The sequence below is a fragment of the Thunnus albacares genome, chromosome 24 (assembly GCF_914725855.1).
Source record: "Thunnus albacares chromosome 24, fThuAlb1.1, whole genome shotgun sequence".
Lineage (NCBI taxonomy): Eukaryota > Metazoa > Chordata > Actinopteri > Scombriformes > Scombridae > Thunnus > Thunnus albacares.
In genome coordinates this window covers 5,497,707-5,523,880 of record NC_058129.1, presented here as the reverse complement: position 1 = coordinate 5,523,880, position 26,174 = coordinate 5,497,707, and the positions used below count along the sequence as shown (strand labels likewise).

General features: G+C 39.6%; 1 protein-coding gene and 1 long non-coding RNA gene across 5 annotated transcripts; one reads left to right on the top strand and one right to left on the bottom strand.

Moving 5' to 3' along the window:
• Nucleotides 1-24,829, bottom strand: LOC122976769 (transmembrane protein 163-like). The gene is made up of 8 exons (XM_044345435.1): nt 24,350-24,829; nt 22,641-22,760; nt 14,957-15,000; nt 14,771-14,862; nt 10,591-10,687; nt 1,805-1,916; nt 1,025-1,166; nt 1-99 (listed from the first exon to the last, which is right to left on the bottom strand). Exons 1-8 carry the CDS (start codon nt 24,558-24,560, stop codon nt 39-41), a joined length of 879 nt encoding a protein of 292 aa, XP_044201370.1. The 5' UTR covers nt 24,561-24,829; the 3' UTR covers nt 1-38.
• Nucleotides 1,231-6,783, top strand: LOC122976771. Of its 4 annotated transcripts, none has more exons than XR_006401041.1 (5): nt 1,231-1,695; nt 1,811-1,948; nt 5,351-5,579; nt 5,769-5,844; nt 6,127-6,783. It is a non-coding gene; the product is annotated as an uncharacterized LOC122976771 (long non-coding RNA). The 4 variants fall into 4 exon arrangements; XR_006401039.1 differs by having other exon boundaries at nt 5,345-5,579; XR_006401040.1 differs by lacking the exon at nt 5,351-5,579 and having other exon boundaries at nt 1,239-1,695.
• Nucleotides 24,830-26,174: the final 1,345 nt, after the last annotated feature.

Sequence of the window (26,174 nt, the reverse complement as noted above, 5' to 3'; positions counted from 1 at the left end):
TCCCTATTTTCCTCTGTGATCCGTCCGGCTGCGGTGCATCACTCAAAGCGCTCGTAGTTCCTGGTTTGTCGGACCCGAGGGACCATGTCCACCAGCAGCCTACAGAAGAAAAAGAAGAGATTTAAATACCCTTAAATTTCACAAAATATACCTGGGCTTCCTGTTCCAACCCTTTGTTTTGCTCAAGGCAAAGATTCTCACTGCGTCGGTGGCAGTGACAGTTGGAAAGTAAAATGAAAAACTTCTCATTCAGCTTGATTCAAAAAAAAGGGTTTTGTTAAACATTTCCACTCCTACGAGCTACTATGATGAAGAATCGTACTTTTTAAAAACATTTATTTAAAGTTTGTTGAGATACATAATCTCTTTTACAAGAGGGACCTGGCTAGAAAGGCAGTATAGATTAGTTAACATACAGTCACATGAAAAATGTATTTTTATCATTAAAGGTATGCTATGCAGGATTTGTTGGTAGGTGTTTGTAAACACAGCATTTAAGTTGGTCCCTCCTCCCCGGTTCAATGAGCGAGCGCGAGAGAGAGCAGCGGAGACAGTGATGTAACCTGCTCGCTACGAGTCCTGACCTCACACTCTGTGAGCTGTCATTGGCTGGGGGCTACACACCCACTGCCCAAAGGTTGATGCCAAGAATCGTCCTGAACAAATACAGGCAGAGGGCAGAGTCTCTGTAAATACATACACTGCCACAAACTTCTAGTGGGTCATAAGTGATGATTGATGAGGGATTACTTTTATAGGAGTCTATATTTTGTTTTTTTTAGGAAAATCCTGCATAGTACACCTTTAACACAAAGCATATAGCACAATAACTTGAGAGGCATAGAGGAGAAAGCTTGACTAATTAAAACTGTTCACGACATCCTCATGAAGTGAAGACACCAGCCTCAGCCCGGTGTTTCTTTTTTGGTTTATTAAAACACTGGAGGTGTTCATTTAAAATGTTTTGATAGTGCAGTTTAACCTAGTTAACCTAGAGCCTTCCTGTTAGTCAGTAATGACTTACTTGACTCCATAGGCGAAGATGATCAGGCCTATGAGGACACCTATTGTCCCGTCTAGGTACCACACCTTGGGTTCATGCCTGAACACTTCAGCACTGATGAGGATGGAGAAGCCCATAACTCCCCCCACCAGCGAGTTGAATCCTGGAAAGAGAAACACACCTGATGCAATCTTGTTTTGCTTTTAATCCCCCTGCACACCTGCAGTCTGGTGGTTTAATCAGCCACAGCAATTGAAAACACCTGTGTGTGTCTTCTTAGACAATTCTTAGATCAGCTGATGAAGGCTTTGAAGACTCAGTGTTGGAATTCAGCCCTTGTTGTGTTTAGATTTCCCTCAGAAACCCGCTAAGAATACAGTGGACATGTGATATTGGCTGCTGTGATCTCTGACAGTGTACACAGTGTCCAGTGGTGTGACAGATTCCTGAAATGCCTCTGATGTGTGTCAGATATTGAAAGGTCATCTAATGAAAACCTAAGCGTGACTGACCAGGTGACGAACCGCCACGTGACACTAGTATATGTTACTTCATAGCAGGAATGCGTGACATGTGAGTGACAAAAGCGTGACGGCAAATTCTTAGTAAAACAAATCATGTGTCATACTGGAAGTCATACTTAAATGCCTTTACTAGGAAATGACTGACTATGTGAGACAGTCAATTTAAAGGTAAGAAACAAGCTCCTCATCACACATTATTTAGATTCATTCAAAAAGAAAGAAAAATTATGCTTTTTTTGAAGATCACGGTCTTGATCTGTGCTGTGTGTGCACCTACCATCAGTGATGAGGGCTCGGCTTGTGAGCACTTTGCCGAGCATAAACTTGATCACCGCCAGGATGATGCACACCAAGCCACTGACGATGGACACGCTGAACAGGAAGTCATCCTGAGAGAGACAGACAGATGGACAGAGAGACGGTAAGAGACGTGGTTTATTTTATGATCTGCACTGTCTTTTCATTTCACTGGGGTCCCTCAGAGTTTAATCCTGGGTCCTCTCTCAATGTTCATCACTGGTTCAATCACACAACTTTGAGGCTCAACAGGCTGTTGTCAGTTATTATGATAATAACAGCTATAAAATATATAAATATACTATTACTGGCTGCATTTTTCATCAAAATATACAGTTGTTTCAGCTAATTAAGAAACACTTTTTCGTTGCATACAATATGCATATAATCTCCGTCACTGTTGACAAGACAGCTGCATCCACACTGCAACCACGGCTTAATACTGCTTGTGGTGGCATCATATTCTGTGATCACAACATCTTCATTTCAATTGCTGTTGCATGTCAGTTTTCCTTTCTCTCTCCCCTTATTTCTTGTTCTCACTCTAATTAATACCCTAAGTACCACTCATCCAGAAATGCCAATGCTACACTACTTCATTTTCATGTTGTGGTCCAGCCCTACACCCACATATGACCTTCTTCACTCCATAACTACTGTTCTCGCTGCTCACTGATGAATCAAGCTTCTTGATTATATTATTTTCTCACTCCAATTATACTCAAAAAAATGTTTTCCTTTGCCCCCCATAGATCTTATTTAATTGCTTTTCCTGGCAATTCTTTCTAACAAGATCAATATAGGGTTGGAAATGCTCGACTCCTTCCTGACATGTCCTATTAATTTTAATCAAGAATTTTAAGATTACTTTCTCGTTGCACCTATTGTGAGTCTCTGGTTGAGAGCATTAAATGTAAATGTACAAAGGATGGAGGAGGAGGGATGGATGAGAGAAAGGGAGCTGCATAGCACTCAGTGCCTCTGCGGCAGCATTAATATTGCACTATGGCCTTGGAGCCATGAAAAGCTACTTCGGCGAGCATACAGACATCAAAGAAGAGACGGAGAGAAAACTTCAGCATGCTGCATAGACCTGAGTCAGTGCTGTGACTCAGCTGTGAAAATAAAATGGCTAAATTGCACATTATCCTCAAAATATTGAACACATTCTTCAACAGCAAGGACAAATTTTCCAATTCAGCAAATAGAGGCATGCATACATATTTTTCAAATGGGAGCTATGGTTTTTGATAATGTGATTTTATGTTTATAAATGAGGCTACTGGGTGTGCTTGTACTATGTAGATATTGATGTACCTTATTAGATCAAGGAATAGTCACATGAGGCGTGCCGCAGGGGTCGATCCAAGGACCCTTTCTGTTTTTAATGTAAATGTTGTATGCTGATGATACAGCTTTGTTTGTGAGTTCAAAATGTGTTTTTGGATAATAGACTTTCACTACATTTGAGTAAGACTGACCCTATTTTATTTGCATCGAATAGTAAACCTGCACAAATCCGATTCTTAGTGTCACCTGCAATGGAATGTGATGGAAGGATGAGATGTGGGTTAATGTACTTCACTGGAGGGGTTTTATGGCGAAGCAGCTGCAGGGAGTGTTGAGTTTGACAGCGACTTAACATTTCATGCCAAAGCAAAGCTTATTTGACAATTTTACAGAACACCCTATCACATGGTATCAGCATCTTATTCCCCTCAAAAGTCTGTTCAAACATGGCCACGAAAGGATCTCTCTGAGATGGTCGTTCTTGACATTGTCTCCAAAATATCAATAATAGTAGGTATAGTGTGAAGGTCGACTCCATTGTATGGGCTTTGGATCTTTTCTACACTGAAGCGACAACATAAACAAATGTTGCGTAGTTGATGAGGCAAGTGTATACTACTTCTTCGTGTTTATTGGTGGATCGCAAACCAACTAAGTGCGTACCACCACCTGCCGTAAAGTGTACTCGGGTACGGTACAACATTACGAATCTGAAAGCTGAGCGGTGGGGGAGTGGAGAGGGGCAGGGCAATCGTACTCAGGCCCGGTACAAAGCAATCATACCTAATATGAAAACGCCCTCAATCTGTTGTTATGGGAAATCCCCCCCAGTGACCTCCTTGTCAAGATTCAAAGTGCTTGATGTTTGACGCAGTCAGAGGGTGGTCTGGCATTTTGGCCCACAGGAAGGGGGAAATGCACACGCACACCAGAGAAAGAGAGAGAGAGAGAGCTCATGACAAACACACCCTGCCCAGAATGTTAACAATGGTCGACATTTACATTTGACAGCTAGAGATCCCTGTGCAGAATATGAACACAGTACTATCTGTCCTGCTTTTTAAAGGGGGCAGTCAGTAGGCCAAGAAGTATCATCTGTAATCACTTGGATGTGGAGAAACCAGACAGAAGGAACAAAGAACTAAAGAAATTAATTTTCAATGGATTTGGATATTTCATAGATTTAACTTGGAAAAAATTCCACCTCCACTGGTGTTATGTGGTCTAAATATACAGGTCAGGTGTTGCAGTGATCAAAGCAGCTCCATCTCTCACCACGGTAGATAACATAGTGGCTAAAGATAGAAGGATTTAAATAACGTATATGAGATTTGTGATAGGACCCAACTGAGTTTGCATTAACTGCTATTAGAGCAAACCTTCATCATAACATACTATATTGAAACCATATACATAAGAGCATTTTTAAAAAGTACAAAGTGTCATAAAAACAAAATATACGCTAAAACAATATAACTTTAAATGCATGAGGTTTTGAACTTAAACATTAAAAACAAAGACAGAGACAAAGTGACATGAATAATAACAAAGACTATGTCTTATTTATTTATGTCAGACTTTTACTGACATAAATCATCTGATTTGGATGGAATTCCTAGTGAGTCTGGCTGCATCCAACTCTCAACAAGAAAGTAAATAGACATAGTATTTCCCAAACTATTCCTTAAAACTATTACTTTAAATATCCTCACAAATCAGTTTTCCAACTGAATATAGAAACAAACAAAACTCTCTATCTTGTGTCATTTTTGTCTGCAATTAAGTCCTAAAAAGCTTGTTTTCTGAAAACAGGGGAGAAAACCTGCCGATGTAGTACTAGTAATAATATTTCAACCTGTTTCAAATACAAATCATCCTGCTGTGTCTGTATCCTGAAAGACGGGTCAGTACACTAGTAATCTGACTGCACTGAAAATAAGACTTAACATAAGTTGTTAACTGATTTAGAAACTAAAATTTTGACTTGTCTGCAGTTTGATGATGTTGCATTTTAAAGGTCTTCCCGTGGCTTTTGACTACACTTCATAAGCCTGAGGGTTGTGGTTGTGGTTGTTCACTGCCATCCTTCGAACTATTTTAAAATGTTCAAAAGTTAATTTTTCTCAATTGCTTACACACTAACACTGGAACTTGAAACACAATGACCAAAACCTGAAACTCAAGTGCATTATCTTACTCTAATTCTGCACAAATACAAACATTGTTGGAGACCAAGGGGAGAGAGAGAGAGGAGTGAGAGTCAGAGGAGGAGTGAGAGGACAAACAAGAGGAGGCACACGACCATGATCTAGGAGAGCAATTGCCTCTGATGAGATTCAGGCCATTTTGGTTGACCACGTGGGTCAATCATGGTCTGAAGATGAGGGAGGCAGTGCTGACAGTCCAGCCAAGCTTGAACCGCTTCACTGTGGCTTCAATCATCCAGACATACAGAATGAGAATAGGTAAGAAATCTACTCTCCTTACTGTAGTACTGCATTTCAAGACAGTATTCAATGATTACGATTAAATACTGTAAAAATAAGTTTCATGTATGTATGAAATAGAGAACTGTACTCCTACTTTGTCAATGTACAGTGTTGATACTGTATTGCTCTAATAATCACAGTATTATACATGTGTATATTTTACAGAACTGAAAGACTACCATGTCGTGGTGGAAGAGGAAGACTTTTGACACCTCAACAGGAGACTGAAATAGTCAATATGGTTAGAGCAAACAATGCAAAAACACTAAAGCAAATACAAACTCAAATCACTGAAGATATTTCAAAGTATTGACTGGTTGAGTCGATCGTTTCCTACAGCGAAACCACCCACGAATGAAGCAGGTCTACAGGGTGCCATCTGAGAGAAACTCAGAGAGTTCAATTCAGAGACATCCAATCAACACTGTATAGACACATTACTGTATTGCAATGTAATGTTTTCTACTTCATAATATTGACTGCTTTAGGTCTATTTCTGATATTGTTGTGTTTTCTGTTTCAGAGTTCTTGAGCTCAATGCAACTGCAGTTTCCTGTGAATTCATATTTAATGACAAAGTGGGGATCAACCTTGCAAAAAGGTGGCAACGGGGAAGGAACGTCATCAGCCATTGCGCCATTGTTGAGGTTCCTGGCCAGGGGGGGAACATCACCATATACTCAACTATAAATCACCAAGGCGTCCTCCATCACCATTGAGCCCTCGGCCCCTACAATACTACCTGTCTCATCACTTTCCTGGACTCACTACACAATATCCTCACTCCAGCCGAGCAGATGGATGGCCCAGAGCAGCCCAGGTACGTTGTCATCTGCTTGGCGTTGGCAGGTATATGAACACAGACCCTATGAGCGCATACCCCTTTCTACAAGCAACAGAGGAAGCATGTGGTGATATAGCTGCTGAAGCATATCAGGCTGGCAGGGCTACTTTCCCCGCTGCTTGGCCAGGGAGAACATTGCCTGTGATGTCGATGAGATCCTGTGGCCAGACAGAAATGAAAGGCAGCACCCAGCCTCATTTTCTTTACAATATATGCAGAAGCCTTATTTTCTTTTTTCTACTGTTTGCTCTGTGTATTCTGAACACTTTACAAATACAACTGTGTTTGCTGAGATGGATACAGTATTTCCAAATAAAAGAACATCCTATTCTTGTATTTGTGTGTTTTATATTTGTAGTATGAAAACATAGCAGCTTACAACAGGCTGCTGTACATACAGTAGGCAGTGTAACACTGAAAATGGAAAAGGCCTGCTGATAAGATTATCATAGTAGTGTTTTCCATTGAGCACATCAGTGCTTATTTGTGTTCATTTGATGGTGTTTGTGTGTCATTTTGAGAAGACATAACATTGTTTTGAATGCAGTGAGCGAGAGATTTGTGGAGTTTTGGGTTTTGCGTGTGAGTTTTTGTATTTGTGTTTTAAGAAAAATGAGCCAAGCTTTCAGAAAACGTGTGTAAAGCAATTGAGAAACAAGTTTTTCCACAAACCACTGATGAAATGCGCGTATGAAGAGTGCGGCTTCGTTTTGCATGCAAACCGACATTAATTGGGCTCAGAGGACTAGCCGAGCAGGAACAGTCAGGTGTCAAAAACCACACATCCTCCTCCACATGTTTCCTCCTCCAGCCCCCTCTCCCTGCGTCTTAACCCCCCCCCCCCCCTCCTCCCTCTCACCGCTGCATACCTAAGCAGCTGGTTACCTTATTAACATTTCATAGCAAGGAGGAAGAGAGGGAGGTGGTGAAAACAAATCTTATTTCCAACATCGGAATACTGAGCCGGGAGGCATACGTAAGCTATATATAACTGTAACTCTGATGCGCCAGAAACCTGTCTGTTAAAACTCGAGTGTGACACAAGAGGAGCAGGTCGAGTCAGAAAAACACAATTTGTCTGCTTCGCCGCTCCCACATTCCGCCTTTGTTTATGCTTTGGTTCTCTCCGTCTGTCACTTCCGTCTCCGCCTCGCTGAATAGATGGAAAACACTGTTGCTCCAATAAATCAATAAAGGATTTGAAAACAAATATAATTTCGAGCCTGAGTGAGTTACATTTGAAACTCTTGAAAGGTGCATTTCTCATCGTGGTGTGCTTTCACTCTGCAGCTGATCCAAGAACATGAAAAATATGATTAAGTGCGTCCAGCTTTGTTGATGAGTTTATACTCTGAATAGTGAGTGCAGTAATCAACTTTCATCTCTTTTTTTCTGTTGAAGTTTGAGTAAGACCTTCCCAAAATACTATACCTCCCTCCTGTATACTGTATATCTGCTATAATTTTCTGAATATATATACTGTATATCCTTTCTTTCTGTACTTTCTTAGAGAGAAAGTAAATTAACATCCTTAATATCACAATAAAGCACTAACATTTCAATCATACAAAGGCAGTTAGTAAATAAGTTGAAAATGAAATGAAATCACACAGATACATCAGCTAAATTGTGCAACATTTCAATGTCGTCCTATCAACTCCTGAGGGAAATATGTGGCTCTTTAGCTGCTAAAGGCTGCACTATGTTCTCCAGCTAGTTGCAAACTAACAAATAGCAACACTATGAGAGCAGTGAGAGAGTTTCAGGTCGGACAGATAAACAATGAGCTGAAACTCAGCATAAAGCTCTGTAAAGCTGAAGGGAGCTGCAGAGTCAGGTGATAATTCTCTCTCATAATATGCAATATCAGATGATAAATTGATAGAAAATTATCTATTATAGCTGCTTTAAGTGACAGTTTCCTGGGAATGTGGGTGAAAATTATATCTTCAAATAACTAAGTGTGCTGACTTATTCTGTGGGTATACTTTTATATATTATATACTGTAGTGTAATATAGTTCTGAGCTCACTGAGAGAGTTGAAAGTAGACGACAACTTATAAAAACAGCCTGTTTGACGGTAGATAAAGTGCATTTGAGGCTTAAACAGACAACATGTTATTTTCTCTAAACTACATCCATGTGAATTATATCAGAGCTAAAGTGGAGAGACGCAGCATTCATCTCTCTACAGTTATTTAGCTCACTAAAGCGTAACGTTCCCATATTTACTCATCATCATCATCATGTTCACATCCTCGTGTTTCTACGGAGATAACTATTGCCCGGCAACCGGGTGATGAAGCTATTTGAGGAAGTGTGAATGCTCCTGAGTTTTCACACCTGAGATTTGTGACATTCTTCATCCAGCAGCAATAACACTGTTACACCTCTTCTACACACACACACACACACACACACACAACATCAGTGGGAAAAAAAACAGTCCACCTTTTACAGGATATTGTCTACCTAACTTTCTTAACAAGTGAAATTGTCTCACAGTACATGATATTTTAGCTTGAGTTGAGGATAAAAATGAGGATTTTCAACTCTGCGTGTGTTTATTATCACCATATCATCACCTGCAGAGATTCACATTGACAGCATCGTTAGTCTGACAGAGTGACAAGCCAACTGCTGATTCACCTTTACAATGCAGCAAAGTACAAGTCATTAAATCTGATCTGAACTTTTTTTTTATCAGCTTCTCATTATGTGAGATGAAAACTTAACTTTCTGCTAGAGTTGGAACAGTTAACATGAGATATTTCTGCATTTCTTTTTTTCCCTCTGTGCTCTCTTCATTTGTTTGAAAAGGGCGGGACTCAGTTAGAGAAAGATGATGTCATGCACTTCTGAGCACCAATCGAGATTTAGCAACATTTCAATCAGACTCTGATGACAGTTGTTGTTTTTATTGTATCAGAACCTGACAATGAAGAATAAAGTACTTACTGTATGTCACTGCTGCATAAAGGCAATTTACATATTGCAGTAAAGCTAACAAATATTGATTAGTCTACAACTGTAGCTTCAAACATGAAATTTGCAGCAGACTGAATTAAACTTCAGTTACTGTCAATGTGCTGAATGTGTGTGACCCCACAGCCTCCATGAAAGAAGAATATGAATATGCTGTCAAATAGAAATATAGCAATACAGATGATAAAAACAGAGAAATTGACAAAACATAAATGTTTTCAAAATGATGCCTTCCTGTAGTTTCTCACCCCTCTACTGCAGCCTTCACCTAAACTTAAATTAAAACCAAATCACCTGGACTTGATTTGCAATTTCTTTTACCTGAGGACAAAAGCGCCAGAGCTGAAACCCTCCATCTGTTCAGTAACATCTCTGAGCTGCGCAATAAAAACTGCCTCAATCAGGCCTGAACTGCCAACCCTCCAGTGACCAGCACCATGTGACTACCAAAACTAAAAAAAAAAAAAAATGCCGCCTTATCAGATTAGTCAAATTAAAAATGGCAAGACACAGAATCAGTCATGCTGAGAAACTGCATCTTCATGAAGATCACGTAAATAACTGCAAAAGCTGCCTGCATGTTGTTTGTCTTGGACGCTGTGAAGTACACTGAGGAGATATTATTAGATACAGGCAAAATGTCAAAATGGCTTTTTTTGGATTCTCAGTGAAATCCTCGTCTCTGGCGGGCTGGTGGAAAATGGCATTACAGAGAGAAGAGCAGATGAGTCCTGGCTGGACAAAGTGACCATGCTTTTAAAAATAGCAGTGAATTCCACCTAAAAATCAGATTATGAACCAAACTTTTGGCTTAAAATCTGCCGCCTGAGTTCAGTGATAGAGCTGTTAAGTGATCCTGTTTGACTGTTCAGCTGACAGTAATACAGCTGCCATAGTGCCCTGCGGCATGTGAGTGTTTATGTGTTAAGTGTTAAATGGATAACATAATCTGTCCCATATGGTGGATGCTTTAATCCAAAAATCTCTTCCATCTCCAGTTTAAATCAAATTCTGGTTTTTCTGTACACTGTAAAATGGCACGGATTGGTGAAAAACATGGAACTACAATCTAATCTAGTGTGTGAGGTGCATATCAACTCTAAATCAAAATAAAACATGTTTAAACATGTTTCACGGTGGTGGTTGTTCATTCTTACCACTTCAGGCAGCAGCTTGGTGGCCAGGTCGTGGATGGCCTTACCCAGAATGCACATGGAAGACAGGATGAAAATCACACCCAGGATAACACAAGCTCTGTGCAGGAAATGAGACAAAGAAACAAACATAAGTCGCAGTGCCTGCTCCAAGTTGGGTGGTTTGAGCCAATAAACAGTGCTGATACTCATTAGCTGCTGTCTAGTTAAATGAATTAAGGGCAGCGTTGGTGAAAGGGAGCACTGTCACCAGGCAGAAAATGAGAACAATCTCCTTAAGAGGAGGTTTATTCCATCCTGTATCACTGTTTTAATTCACATATGCTATGTGGATACGTGGATGTTGGCTAACCACATAATCACATAAGATTAAATAGCATATAAGCATAATCAGTATAGATCCACAAGCAGTTTGCATGCAAATGAGACTACAGCAGACATTTTGAAATTGAACAGACTCTAAAGCGACAGTCTCCCCCCCCCCCCCCCCCCCGACGCTGAAAACCCAGATCAATAATGAAAGTGGTGAAAGTGACACACAGCTGTTACCTGCAGCTGTAGCCGCAATTTTAGAAATACTGAAAAAATACTCCAAATGCCCTCCAGAGCAACCACACCCACCTAAGAAATTTCATATATAAAATGAGTATTTTAGAAAAATCACAAAATTTCACATCTTGTTTATTCAACTGCTCAATACAGTTTTTATAAAATGGTATCTCTTGTTTAAAGCCTTTTCCACACTGACAGGTACATAATTCTGCTCAAAAATACTAAATCCTTTTATTTCTATTACGATTTTGCATAAAAACAGTCAAATTTTAAGATGATTAGTAGTAGTATTGAAAAGTAGTGTAAAAACTCTTTAAACTGCTTTAAAGGGGCACTTGGCTGATTCAGTGGTATAATGTCTTCAATCGTAAAACTTTATTACACACTGGAGGTGTAGAGTTAATGAGAAGTGGGCATTTAGAAGGTTGGGGACACTATTGTGTTGCATTATGAGAAATGTAGTCTTTTGGAGCTTGACCCATGTTAGGGACTTAAAGTATATATCTATCTAGTATCTGCTGCTTCAATTTTGACTCGCTAATACTAAACTGCTGCAGTGCCCCTTTAAAATATGTGTAATCATAGAATGTAAAAAATCCCTAAATTCACATAATTACCAAAGTTAGCACTCTAAATATCTCCCTGCAACTGATTAACAACAAATGTACAAAACAACAAAATACATTTTCCTGTGGCCCTAAAATGATCCTGCATGACAGATGAAGCAAAATCTGCTCTGTGAGGATTTATTTGGATGCAGCAGATGTCCTTTAAACACTTTTACCCAATTGACGAAGTCTGCAGAGAGACAAAAAACAATTGGAGCATATGCCCTGGTCATGCATGGCTACCAGTGTGTGTTCAATTCTGAAGTCTGCTCTCGAGCCACACTTGGTGTCCTGGGTTTTGACCGGATGAGGTAACCAAGGCAACACCCACCATCACTCTGAGAAGTCCACAGCAGGACACACACACACACACACACACACCATGGGAGCTCTCAATCCCCACAAACAGGCCCCCTGTTGTTTTGTGCACTGTGGATGTAAAGATGACACGATATCTCAGCGCTGCTGTTGGCTCCACAACAAAAACAACAAAACACCAAAAAATCCAGTGAAGGTCTTCAGCAAAATACATCCTCTGTCTTAATACATCCATTATTATATCATTACTGTTTCATATCAATAGTAGCGTCTCATTCTAACCTTTGTCACAGAGAAGAGAATGAGGGTCCACGTTTCATTTAGGAACAAAACTTGTCTTGTTTTGACATCTCGAGCTTGTTACCTTGGCAACCGGTCTGTACCTGGGCATCACTATGCAGCCACATCTCCTCTATGAAACACTGACAGATAAAAAAAAATTAAGAAGAATAATATCGATTGCCTGGTTGTGCACCACTAGTTTTCTCATTCAGTCTGCTGAAAGCTGATAGCTGCCTAACAAACAAAAACACAAAGAACCTGCTGAAAGAGAAAGATAAAAGCAAAATGCTGTAGTTGTAACATAAACTCCATGTGTGAGGGTGTTTTAGCTGCTTGCAGGTCGCTTTTCTGTGTGTTTCAGAACATGTATGCATGAATATATCTTTGTGTTACGGTTGTGTGTCTGTGTGAGTGAAGCCTGGCCTCTCGCTGAAGCCAATTACTGACTGAGCAGCCTCCTGAACTTTATCCGAATTCTCCAATTAGCCGCTGACGTGAATGAAGACTGCTGTCAAGAAGGGACTTTGTGTGGACATTTTAATGTTAAGGTTTAATACTCAGATGTGTCGTGTATCTATCAAAAGTAGAATGAATTGAATGAATCTTGTAGTTCAAGGCACTGCTCTTCTTGCAAGAGAATAAGAAAGTTGAAAAAGGGAGTTCTTCAAGGTCTTTAAACCCAGCCTTTGCTGAAAAATGTCCTTTTTTACTCTTTGGTCACATATGTTTCCAAGATCATTTCCATATCTATGCACACTGACTAATCTACATCATAGATGATTAGCATTAGCCTTAAATTAAGGTGGAAAAATTAGAGCTGTTAGCTGTAAGTGTCAGTTTGTAATTTTTACTGATATAAACCTGCAGGAAAAATATAATTGGACAATTGGACTTTTTTTTATGTGTCATCACAAGATCATATTTTGTTTTGTTTATAGTGAATAAAAAGTGAATATGAAATAAACATTTTAATGCTTTTGATTCATAACTGAATTGACTAACACTGAAGATTGGTATTTGATTTTCAGAAATAATGAATTTACTGGACATACAATAAAGAAAAACTGCTAACTTCAATGCTAACAATGCTAATTACTAAAAGTAGCATCTTCATATTTTAAAATAATGTTAATTGCCTACCATTACTCAAAGGAATTGTTCTACACTTTGAGAAATAAGCTTTTTTATTGAGAGTTAGATAAAAGTAACTATGGAGCTAGAACCAGGAGTCGTTAGCCTACTAGCTTAGCTCAGTGTTAGCATAAATGGGGTAAACAGCTAGCCTGGCTCTGTACAGGGTTAAAAAAGACACCAACCAGCACCTCTAAATCACAGTAATCATTTGCCACCTTAGTATCTTGTTTGATTAATCTTTTCGTGCAAACAAACAAGAAAGAACAAGAAAGAGTTAGGTGAGCGTTAACCATGGAGCTAGAACCAGGAGTCGCTAACCTACTAGCTTAGCTCAATCTTAGCATAAATGGGGTAAACAGCTAGCCTGGGTATGTTCAAAGTAAAAACAAATACACCAACCAGCACCTCTAAATCACACTAATCATTTGCCACCTTAGTATCTCGTTTGATTAATCTGTACGTGCAAACAAACAAGAAAGAATGTGTTAATTAGCGAGCTTTAGAGCTGCTGGTATAGGTGAACTTTGGATAGAGTATGTTAGATATTTGAATGGACTGTTGAATGAATTGTCTGTTTCCTCATCTCCAGGGGACCTGATCTCATCTGTCGTCTCTACAGCAATTAGCTGTCGCTCCTCTGAGACCATGACATGTCTCCGCTGTTAAGTGTGTGTATTAGTGTGCTCGTTTTGGGACTGTATGAGTCCACCAGATGCTCCAACAGTTAAGGACAGAGATAGTGAGATTTTCCTTTCATCTGAGTCAGTCAGTAGCAGATGCTTCTGTTCTGGTTGAGTTTCATTTCTTCAAAGATCAGCCGGTCGCTTCCTTTGCTGTGGATAGTCTCAGTAGAACAGGACTGAACTAAAGTGATTGACAGCTCCTTCTTTTCTCTCTTTCGGTTACCTGCTTGCTGCCAACACTCTGACCATTCAAAAGGATCTGAAACGCCCAGCTGACCCACACACACACACACACACACACACACACACACAAACGCCATTCTCAGCCAGGTAGAGATAAGATGTGAGGCACCCGTCTGTGATCGGTCCCAGAGGGCCGAGGCTGACGGAGCTGAGGAGACCAGCTGTTTGACACACTCCTCTACAGGACAAAGCAGAACACACACTCACACACACACATTAGACACTGCGGACACGTTTTATCACTTTTCTGAATTAACCATCTGGGCAAGAGGAAACAAAGGCTCAGACAACTGCAGGGTGTCTGCTGGTTTATAATTTGCATATGCTGTATATATGTTAGCGAAGGTTTCCATCTCTACTCACATGTATTCGCGGTGTGCTGAGTGGACAGCTGCAGCATTGCTGTACCGCCACAGAACAATGGCGGAGGATAAGACATCCAGCATGGCATCAAACTGTAGAGTGAAAACAAAGACATTTTACACTCTCTTCACTATTATATACATTGTTAGCCATTTAAGATTTATTGAAGCTTTACAGTCGACTTACAGCAAATCCAAAAGCTGAAGCACTGTGGCGCATGATGGAAACAGCTGCAAGAAAACAAAGAGAGAGAGAATGAAATGTGACTTTACATCAACAAGTAATACTAATGCTGTTTATTCATAACATATCCCCATTAAAAAAAAAAAGTAATTGTCTGTTTCAAAAAAAAAGATGCTTTTAACTGAGAAAAAAACATTTTAAATCACAACAAAGTGAAGGTAATGTCGCCTGCTAGCTCCTCTATTGAACACATGCAAAACCTAAACAACACACTTAGTTTCCTTTCAATCACAGGCTGCAGTCAGCTCTCGGGTGACGTTTTGTATATGCATGTGCAGACACTTGAACACAGAGGGAGACAGCTTGAGAATCTGCTGCCACTATCTGTCTACATGAACAAGCAAAGGGTGACTGCTGCCAGAAAAGAAGTGTCGATCAGGAGAATCCCTCATTTAAGCTCCACAGAGACATCAGATTCTTCAGCAGCTTCTTTGACTGCGGCTCAGGAGTCCCCTTCTGTTTAATCTCAGTGATGGATGATTATCTTGTATGTCCAGAGGTGTGCTGTCACAAGGAACTGCTTTTCTTGTTTTTATTAGTTACCGCAGCAAACCTGCCAGACAGGACACGATGCATTGTGGTCATTTAGTCGTCAGCTAATTCCCTGCCTGCTTTGGTCCAATTATAATGAGCTGTAGATGTGTTAGAAAACAAACACTGAGCCAAACCACTATGAGCGCACACACCTGCAGTGGGAGGGGATGAGCAGAAAAGGAAGAAGAGACAAAGGAGAGAGAGATACTAGATAGATAGAGGAAGGGGAGGAATCCTCTCCTCTCCTCCTTGGTTTATTTTTAGCGAGACTCACTGGGGGCCAGTAGCTCGCCTCAGCATGCAGAACCACAGCAGCGTGTGGTATCTCTTTCTCTGTGCTTCCCCTATGCTCTTTCATTTTCCTGTTGTGATTTTTTTTTTTTTTTACCTCTGTCTTCATCCTCTTGTTCCCCTTCCTTTTTGTTTCATCTAGCTCTCTCTGGACTGAAGGTGCAATCATCCACCACCCACCCCTCCCCTTCATGCAGCCATCGCCCCGACCCAAATGAAAACAGACACAAATGCTGCCTTCACATGCTTTTGCAAATACTTAAACACACATGAGCGATCTCTTGAATACAAACAAGTCGGAGGGATTTTTAATGATGCCGGAGCTGCAGAGATGCAGCACGGAAGCAGTGTCAACAACTGATTGTACAAAAATGATCTATAAAGCAACTTTTTCTAGGTAAATATAGCAAAACATCAGCACCTGTCAGGCTGTTTCTCCTCTATTGTTCCAGCCTCGACACACAAAGTAGCTCTGCGCTGTTTGATTTAGGCCACCGCAAATCTGTTTGGTTTGAATTTGAATCTGTGATATCTCAGACGCTTAAAATTAGAAGATAAACAACTATAATTTTCACTGTTCTCGTGTAAACCCAGTGTTATGGGAAACACATAGTGGTTAGAGGACTGTAGATAGTGCAGTTTGATGTCTGTATTTTCACTATCATCACACAGTGTTTGTAGCATATGAAATGAAAACACATCACGTTACGCATAGCCGTGTTGATCTCTTTAAACATTCAAGGTGGAGGAATTCTTGTTGAATAAAAGATTTTAAAAAAAACAGTCAAGCCCTGTGTACCTCCACTCACAGGGTGGAAACAGACAGATGATACGGCAAACAGAAGTTGACAGCTTTAAAAATGAAAGTAAATAGAGTGGGAGGGACTGTGTAGATAGCAAGGCTCACACATCTGCCCGAGTTGACATAACAAGGAGAAAGTAGCAGGTGCATCAAAATGTCACACAGGAAGAGAAATGGATGCAAATTCAGTTTTTGTCTAAAAAAAAACCCACTCACAGTTTCATTCCAAAACAGTTCAGCCTGTGTTTTGTGTGATAAATTCTGATTTTTGCTTTCATGCTGTTTTATACAAGCTTTGAGATTTGGGGAGATAAACCCTGAAGCAGATGTGTCTGTAATGTCATGAGCTGGGGGACCAAATCTAGAAATGTCTATCTGCTGCCCCTCCTTCCACATCCTCTCTTTCTTACTTTCTTTCCTTCCTCTCCTCCTAGCTCCTTCATTAGGAGCACAGAGGAAAAAAATCTTGTATAAATGAATCTGCTGCGGTGCCGCGGTCTTCACAGATGAGCCCAGCGATGGCTAATTGGTTCCTGAGAAAGCTGGGTGGGTGTCAGCGGGGACGTAGCTCCAGCATCGCACCAGGCTACCGCACACATACACACAGTTGAGGACTCTCGTCTTCATCCTCTCCTCTTTCTGCTCCCCCCCGCACCCTCCCCCCACCGTCCCCCACCTCCATCCCTCATTGTCACATCCGACAAGAGAAGAACAGAACATAAAACGCTATCCAAGCTCTGCCAGTTTATTGGCTGTTGCTGGAGCTGCATTATGCATATCAGTGAAACATTTTGCTATCAAGATTTGTTTTAACAGTTGGTGGACTGATGGTGTTTGTCTCACTGTGCTGTTGTGGCAATGTACACCTTGATATTAACACAGTAGTGACGGGCTTTATTACATTTTCAGTAATTCATCCATTCAACTCAGTTCTACTCTACTCCATTTCATTCAGCTGTTGTTGAAGGACTGAAGGAGAAATTCTTAGTCGCCTAAAGCCAAACTCTGACAACAAATCTGTCTCTACTTTCCTTTTATTTCATCAGTGGAAAGAAATATGCTTCTTTGCTTTCTTGCTGAGATTTAGATGAGAAGGTCGATACCACTCTAATGTCTGTACACTAAATATCAAGCGAGAGCCAGCAAGCCATTAGCTTAGCTTAGCATAAAGACTGGAAACAAGGAGAGACAGCTAGCCCTAGTTCAAAGCTTTAAAAAAAACTGTCTATCAGTAGCACTTCTAAACCTCACTGATTGACATGTTGTATCTTGTTTGCTTAAACCAAAGTGTAAAAATCACAAGGGCTCGAACTATTTCTCTCCAATCTAACTCTCAGCACGAACGTGAATAACTATGTTTCCCAAAATGCAACCTCAAGTGACATCACTTGGAAGTCACTGACCTGGCCAAGACATTCTTTAGACATTGAGAGTTTAACGTAATGTTTTACCTTTGGACAGAGCCAGGCTAGCTGTTTCCCTATGTGTCAAGTCTTTATGCTAAGCTCCTGGCTCTAGCTTCATATTTAGAGACATGAGAGTGGTATCAGTCTTCTCAACTACCTCTCAGCAAGTTTGAATATGTGTGTTTCACAAAATGTCGAACTCTTCCTTGAACTTAAGTAGAGCCAGAGTTGGCAACCTCTATTAATGTAAACTGTTGCTTCTCCAATTTCTCCTTCAAATGTAAAATCTTATAATCTGTGTCTCTGTCTGGTCAAGAACTCATGTGTTGAATCTACATAACAAATTTTAAGTGTCAAGCTTTCCATAATTTAGTACAGTAACCTTCTCTCATGTGTGAAAAATGAACATGTCAACTAATATGTCTCTATGATAAACTTAAAGCTGCACCTGCCTGCTCATAACAAAATTCACACACGTATTGTAAAGGAGCTGGTGTTTGTCATGTTTGAGTAATGCAAATGTTTCACAGGTATGTTTCCCACTATCACTCCGTCATCATGTAGAGCTGACAGGGAACAGCAGCAGGTGGTGACTTGACTCACACTCCTGTCATTGCTCTGACAAGGCAGCTCCACATCCACTACATCACAGTGTAAAGACACTGCCAAGACCTCAGGGGCTGAATCCTACTGAGGTCCTTCATAAAAAGGGGAAGTCCCTTCCTTTCTACTGGACCACCATGGGACTTTATTTCAGAAAAAAATATGTACAGTAGTCAATGGCAAGAGATAAATACTTTTCTGCTTCAGTTTGAATTGTGCCATGAATAACACATATGATGTTTGTCAATTTAAAAGATAATCTTGCAAGTCAAGAAAGTCGCAGTTTGTCGTAAAACTGTTTAAGTATAAGACTGTGAAAATACGTAACTAGAAAGGCTACACACCCAAAAGTTACGTAAGTGATGCCATAACTTTCTCTCTCCAAAAGCTACCCAGAGCTGCTAAAGCTAACGTTAACGCAATGCCTGTTTGTTTCGTACTGGGATGTCGTCACACGAGCAATACGTCTTGCTCATTTTTTTCATGTTGGTGTTGGTGACATATTGTGTGAGACCAGAGATAAAGTTCACTAAGCAGTTTCACACAAAACTAAATGTTACTTTACTACTATTTTATTTTTCTATAACAGGTAACTTTTTGTAGTGATCTAAATTGACAGACACCATACACATAATTCATTCAAACTATTTGTCTCTCGCCGTTGACACTACTGTACATATTTTTTTCATAAGTTCCCATGGGGGACAGCGGAAGGGGACGCCTCTCTATACTGAAGATATCCAAATTGACAATACTGCAATACTTAAAGTATAATTTTTAAGGAATAGTTCGGAACACTTTAGGAAATGTGCTTAATCGCTTTCTTGCAGAAAGTTAGATGAGAACATTAATGACACAACTCATGTCTGTACACTATATAAGAAGCTTAGAGCCAGAAAGTGGTTAGCCATCCTATTAACATTTGACATCTTTCCTCCTCTATGTTTGTTAACTCTATACTTTGACAGTCAGTTGGCACGTCTGTTTTTATAAGGAGCTATGTGCTTAGCATAACATCTTAAAGTAAGCCACACCAAACAAAACATATTTCAAAGACAAGATGCAGAAAAATACACAGAGAGAAAGCAAAGAGAAAAAAAACCATCATTACTGACCTGAATTATAAAAAGATGAATGCTTTGGACACTTTTGTAGTTTATATTTAGTTTGTTTAAGGGAGCATAAAGTGATAGTATGTGGATACTGTATTTGTAATTCAGATGAGCAAATCATGGCTCATTAAAGTGGCAAGCTATACAGAGAACAAGCTGATAACGACATATCTTTCTCACAAAGAAGGCTGATTTATAAAAGAGTGATGTTCAGGTAAAAGTTATAGTAGTTTGACATTTTGAAAAAATACTTTTTTTTTTTCCTGCCAAGAGTTAGATGAGAATACCACTCTCATCTGTGTACGCAAAGCTAGAGCCACCAGCCGATTAGCTAATTAGCTTAGCTTAGCATCAAGATTGGAGGCAGGGGGAAACAACTAGCCTCTGACCAAAGTTAAAAATTATGCTCAACACCTCAAAAGCTCACTAACTCACACAACATGTAAAAACGTTAAGTTATGTTTTTATGGGGAGTTACATACTATTTCATTTCAAGGCAATTTCTCAACAACCCGCATCGGGAAGCAGTGACTTCTGAATTATGCTATAAATATAGTATCCATATAATATCACCATCACAAACTAAATATAAACTACAAAAGTGACCAAAGCATTCATCTTTTTATAATTCAGATCAGTAATGATGGATGGTTTTTTTTTCTCTCTGTGTATTTTCTGCATCTTCCCTTTGAAATGTGTTTTATTTGGTGTGGCTTACTTTATGATGTTATGCACATAATTCATTATAAAAACAGACATGCCAACTGACTCTCCAAGTATAGACTGAACAAACAGAGGAAGAAAGATGTTAATGTTAATAGGATTAACACACGGGCTATGCCTATCAAAATGTTCTTATTTACAGTGGGATTTGCTACTAAGGGTGTACTTTACATCCAGCTCACACCGGCTTATTTCCAACTAGCTTGTGACAGTTGTATTGAATTTGTTTTAACAGTGTCAATCAAAGAGGAAGTTGCGGGTAGAACAAACAGCAATGATAAGATCATACTGAATCTAACTTATGCTGCTGTAAAGTCAAAACAGATATTTTCTTATTCTGAAATGGAAAATATATATATACAACATTTTATGGTAATTGAAGAAATCATGGTTAAAAAAATCCAGTTTATCTGACAAAATATAAGCAGCAAATACACAAGCATCTGCAACAGAAGAATGTGGGACTGGATTCTCTTATTTGCGATGAATAAACCTCTTTCAGAGTTCACTAAACACATAGCTCAAGTAATCTAACACTCACACGACAAAGAGTGAAGCTGTGAGAAAGGCTTGCTGCTCTGCCACTATGGTGTTTCCTTAACAGAGCAGGAAGTGGACAAAATGAAAACAACACGAACAAAACTCAGGAAGAAGCTCTGATTTCCAAACAAAATATCCTTCTTACACTTTAACAGCCTGCTGGGTCGCTACACTAATCCTGACCCCAAACACACAGCAGCACATTGAATTCCGATTTCTAATTTCATCCTCAAACTCGACTCCGATTAATTATTGAACCGCAGCATTTTCTTCTTCTCTTCTGTTTCTCTCTAGAGGGCGTCAAATCGAAATAAAACAATTATGCGTGTGTAATGACACCGGCCCGGCGAGACTGCAAGTCAGAGCGGTGTTTACTAGAATCACAGCCGCTATGTCGACCTCATTCATATCTTCCTCTGCTCATTTCTGCAGCTGACATGCAAGTGCTGCCATGTTTAATTTATGAGTAAGAGCAAGCAAAAATGTGACAAGAGAGATAATCTGTAAAAAAAAAAAAAAAAAGATGTTTAATGTAGAGAAATGGCCAGTTTGCAGATGTGGAAGGCGTCCTTAAATGATTAAATTTATTCTCAAAAACAAAGTCATGAAGGAGAATTACTACGCTGCAATCAACCTTGCAATCTGATCATCAACACCACAGGAAACTCTCATATCTCAGCTCGTCTGCAAACCAATGTTGAGGTGATCAGCTATGCTGCAGCAAAGCTTGTCCTCTTAAAATGTGCATCTGTCAAGCACTAATCTGCATTTACCGCAGACGAGGAAGACACATGAGTTGATCATTGCAGTGTGTGATGGTGACAAATCTCTGCGATGAGAATAACACAGTCAAATCACCTCGAGCACCACTTGTCAAATTTCACTTCATGTTTTTTAAAGATATCTGACACATATGTATCTCTAAGTTTCTCAAAAGCCTGATGAAACACTACCTGAATTCGATCTACAAAGTGAATCACTTCAATCCAAAATAGACTTAAAGAAAGAAACCTTTGACATTAAGAGGCTGGAAAAAGAAATGATGTAGAATCAGTCAGTAATTCCCTCTCTCTTCTCAGCCTTAAGACCCAGAATGAGTCACACAGGGGTCTCTTTCTTGACATGCGGAGGTTCAATGAAAAGAAAAACGGGAAGGCTTATGACAAAGATAGGTGCTCCAACTTATTTTGCCTCTGAAATAAATAAAAATTCAGTAACAGCAGCGAGAGTCAAGATCAAGTTCACAATGTTGACAGCAAAAATGTTCCGTCTTGCTTCCCTAATTGAGAAAAATTGTCATTTGAAGTGAGAAATGTGAGAGTCTAAAGGTTAACCACGTCTTGGCAAGAAGTCCGGGCCGTCAAACTTAGCTTGTTATTGCATCAGTTGCTTGTTCTCCATGCTGTGTTTTGTTTGAACAACTATTGTTTAATCAGGCTGTTGGGTGTCACATTGGTCAGCTGGGTGTCACTTTAATTAACAAACACGGCCTTCAACCCAAGGACCAATCAGCAGTATTTCTTCAAATGTAGTTTGAATAATGTCCTTGTTTCTTGCACACAAATGTAAAAAGCATCACTTCTTCAAAGGCAGCAGCTAAAGGAGTGTTTACTCACTGAAAGCGGCGATGGCCAGAATGATGGTGACTACGATGGACACCCAGGACACCCACAGAGCCTTCTTCCGGTAACTCTGTGCTTCATGTGGCTTCAGACGCATACTGCTCTCCAGAAGACCTGCAGACAACAACACAGGGCACAGTGACCCACCAGATACAAATATAACAAAGAGAGAGAGCAGAATAAGGAAATAGATTCTATAAAGGACACTATCAAATCTTTGATTCACTATCACCATTTTGAAGTGCAGTCAGCTGTAAGCTCTGTAAACTAGCTGATGTTAGCTTATTATAAAACTCACTGCCTGATGATGTAGTTACTTTCTTTTTGAGTTGGCTACACTACAAAGTACTCAATACACAAAATATACCAGCATATACCAGCCAAAAGTTTGGACACACTTTCTCATTCAAATGACTTGTAATGTATAAATATTAAATTATCAGCCAGCAGGGTGCTTTAAAATGAAACCAAAATGAATTGGAAATAAAAAGACAGTCAAAGGGAAGACAGCAACTGCACAGGCTGCTGCATGAATAACGTTAGCTAATGTTAACCAAACATTTGTCATATGAATTATTCTTATAGATTAGGACATGTTTAAAACCTGACATGTGAGTTCAGATACAGTCTACACTTTACTGATACTTATAACTAGTAATAATGCATAAATCACATTACTGGTGTATTAATAAGTACACAGTAAGGCTTGTTGCTGGTACTTGTAGATTTGTAAAGTGAGAAAACTGTACAATAACCCAATATAAAATTAGTGTAATCAAACTGCATTCATTTTCAAGTGAGTTGAACATATAAACTCCTTTCCCACACACTCAGAGGTTTCTGCTGTGTTTCTACTGCTGTCCACTCCCTGCTTCTTATAGCTAACATGTGACCTGTGCACCACTCAAATGTATGACAACTGCTGTAAATGTTTTCCAATCAGTCGGGCATATCTGTGCTCAGGTATTAAATTAACTGAGCACAGTTTGCTTAAAGGACCATTACTGGTAGTTTTGGATGTTTACACCCTTTTCAACCTTTGAACCACTTTTCAAAGGATGCTGCAGTGTTTCAGAATTGAATCGAGTTTCCACTTTTTCACTTTGGTATGACAAAGAACTTGCAGAGACTTGAAATTTATATTCTTTAAAATGAACATCACATCTGATTTGAATTGACAATACTTCCAAGTTTTTCCTATATTGTAATGAAAGATAGGTCTGAAACATTCAGGTCCAGTCTTCTGATAGCACCTTTATAATCAGGGTTTGGCATTCAGTTCCTTTACAATGACCAGTCATCAAAACTGTAGAACCTATATCAAGTTATTACCCAATCCCAAAAGCAATCCGCTTTTATTCAAAAAATCTGTAATGACAACACATCATTTTAGGTGGATCTGTAAACTCTGTATTTAAAATGCACATCAAGTATTCAATTTCTATCCAGCCCTAAATAATTAATCATATGATCATAATATTATGGTGTCAGCCAGAGGTTATATCTTCTCTCTTTGCACGTAGTTCGGGATACTTGGTGGCAACTAATAGAGACACATTTTCTCCACAGCTAAATGAATATTAAGCGTAAACAGATTTCCACTGCATGAACAACACCGGTTTTACGCACCGCGGTGTGCGCCCTGGCCCCGGGGCATCCGCTGAATCTGTTTCTAAACTTTGAACATATTTCACACCGCCTACCTGCGTCTTCTATGCTGTCTGTAATCTTCATCTCCTGGTCCATCTTGAAACCCTCTCCCTGACTTTCGGTGTTGGGCTGCTGCTGCTGCTGTTGCTGCTGCTGCTGCTGTTGTTGCTGTGGGGAGTCCGCCTGCTCGCACTGCCCGTTCACCGCCACCACTACAGCCGGATCCGGGACGGCGGTGGTTTCCGCCGGTGTGGAGTCCGTCATCTTCTCGGCGGTTTGCGGTTCCAATGAGGCACTCCAAAAATGTCACACCTGGGCGAGAAGTGCAGACTTTCAAACGGAGAGAGACCCGGAGACAGAGAGGATGGGAGGGAGGGGGGGAGACTCTGCAGGGCTGCAGGTCCAGCTGCGCCAAACTACACTCTGTAAGGGGAATAATCCCGGAAATTAGAGGATATGGACTTCAAAACAAACGCCTATATATATATCACCTGAAAAAAAATGTGAAACCCACGTGACCCTAATGTGTAATATGAGGGCGTGTGTTGTCATTATGCTGTTATAGCCTCCAGTCAAAAACATCCATTAGAATCATCTTATATATCATCATCAATCATCATATCCAACACTTTTCCTTGGTGTAAGTGTATATTTTACTGTTACCTTCTTTTATCCAAAATGCTGTAACATACTCAAAGTATTATCATTATCACATTTTAGCTTAAACTATTATTGCATCTTTGACTTATAATATTGTTGGATATCAGACTGGTCGTCAAGTTAAACGCACTTAAGCACATTTTTGAGGCAGTCTCTCAATTTTAAGCCACTTTATACTTCTACTCCTCTAGATTTCAGAGGTAGATGTTGTACTTTTTAGTCCACTACATTTATTAGACATATATACTGTAGTTACTATAGTAACATTTCAGTGTAAATTACCATTGAAACATATGACGAACTTAAAATATGATGCATAAAGTGGGCTACAGCCTATAAAATTGCTATCTATATACCAGTAACAAAGTTAAAATGCTACTTACACATTACTTTAAGTAATCTAATAGTCTATTGATATTATACATAACATAACAGACTATATGCACTTTGATAGCCTGCTTTAAAATATTCTGCTTCTTTTACTGTAGCCTACTTTAAATTAGGCTGTAGGTCACATTTTGTTACACTGTGAGAAAAAACTATCTATCTGTAATTGAGTTACTTTATATTGCTGTAAGACTTAAATGTGTTCAGGTAAAATACATATATATGTTATTTTCAAGAAATCGCTATTTAATTTGAAGGTAAAAACCGGAACTGTCGTGTGTATGCTGAGAAACTTTACAGAAGATGTTGCGCACAGTCTGGACAAGCAACAGAAAAAACATTCACAAGTGTCCAAATTCGCGTCGCGGTGAAAACGCAACACCTGGACTCTAATTACTGATAATTGACTGAGTTTCTTTCATCATTTTGCTTTGCATGGCAACGGGAATTAAAATCTGATATTTCAAGAGTGTGAAGTGGAACAGATGATGTTTTGGGTTGGAAACAGGAAAAGTAACGTGACTCCTGTAACGGGTTGCTAAGATACAAAGACACTTAATAAGCATGTAGACTTATAGGTTATTCTGCAAAAAAATGGAAAATACAAACATGTGGGGATTTCATGTAGCTTATTCTCTTTATAAATGACATAAAACATTCGCTTTGTGTATGAAAAACAATGTAGAGTGAATTCATTGACGTAGCCTGTCTGAAAAATAAAGAACTAAAAACAAATACCTCAACAATGAAGCCCCTTGCTATAGCTATTGTGCACAGTCCAGTGGTATATACAGTACTGACTGGATAAATCAGCCACATGAGGTTTTCACT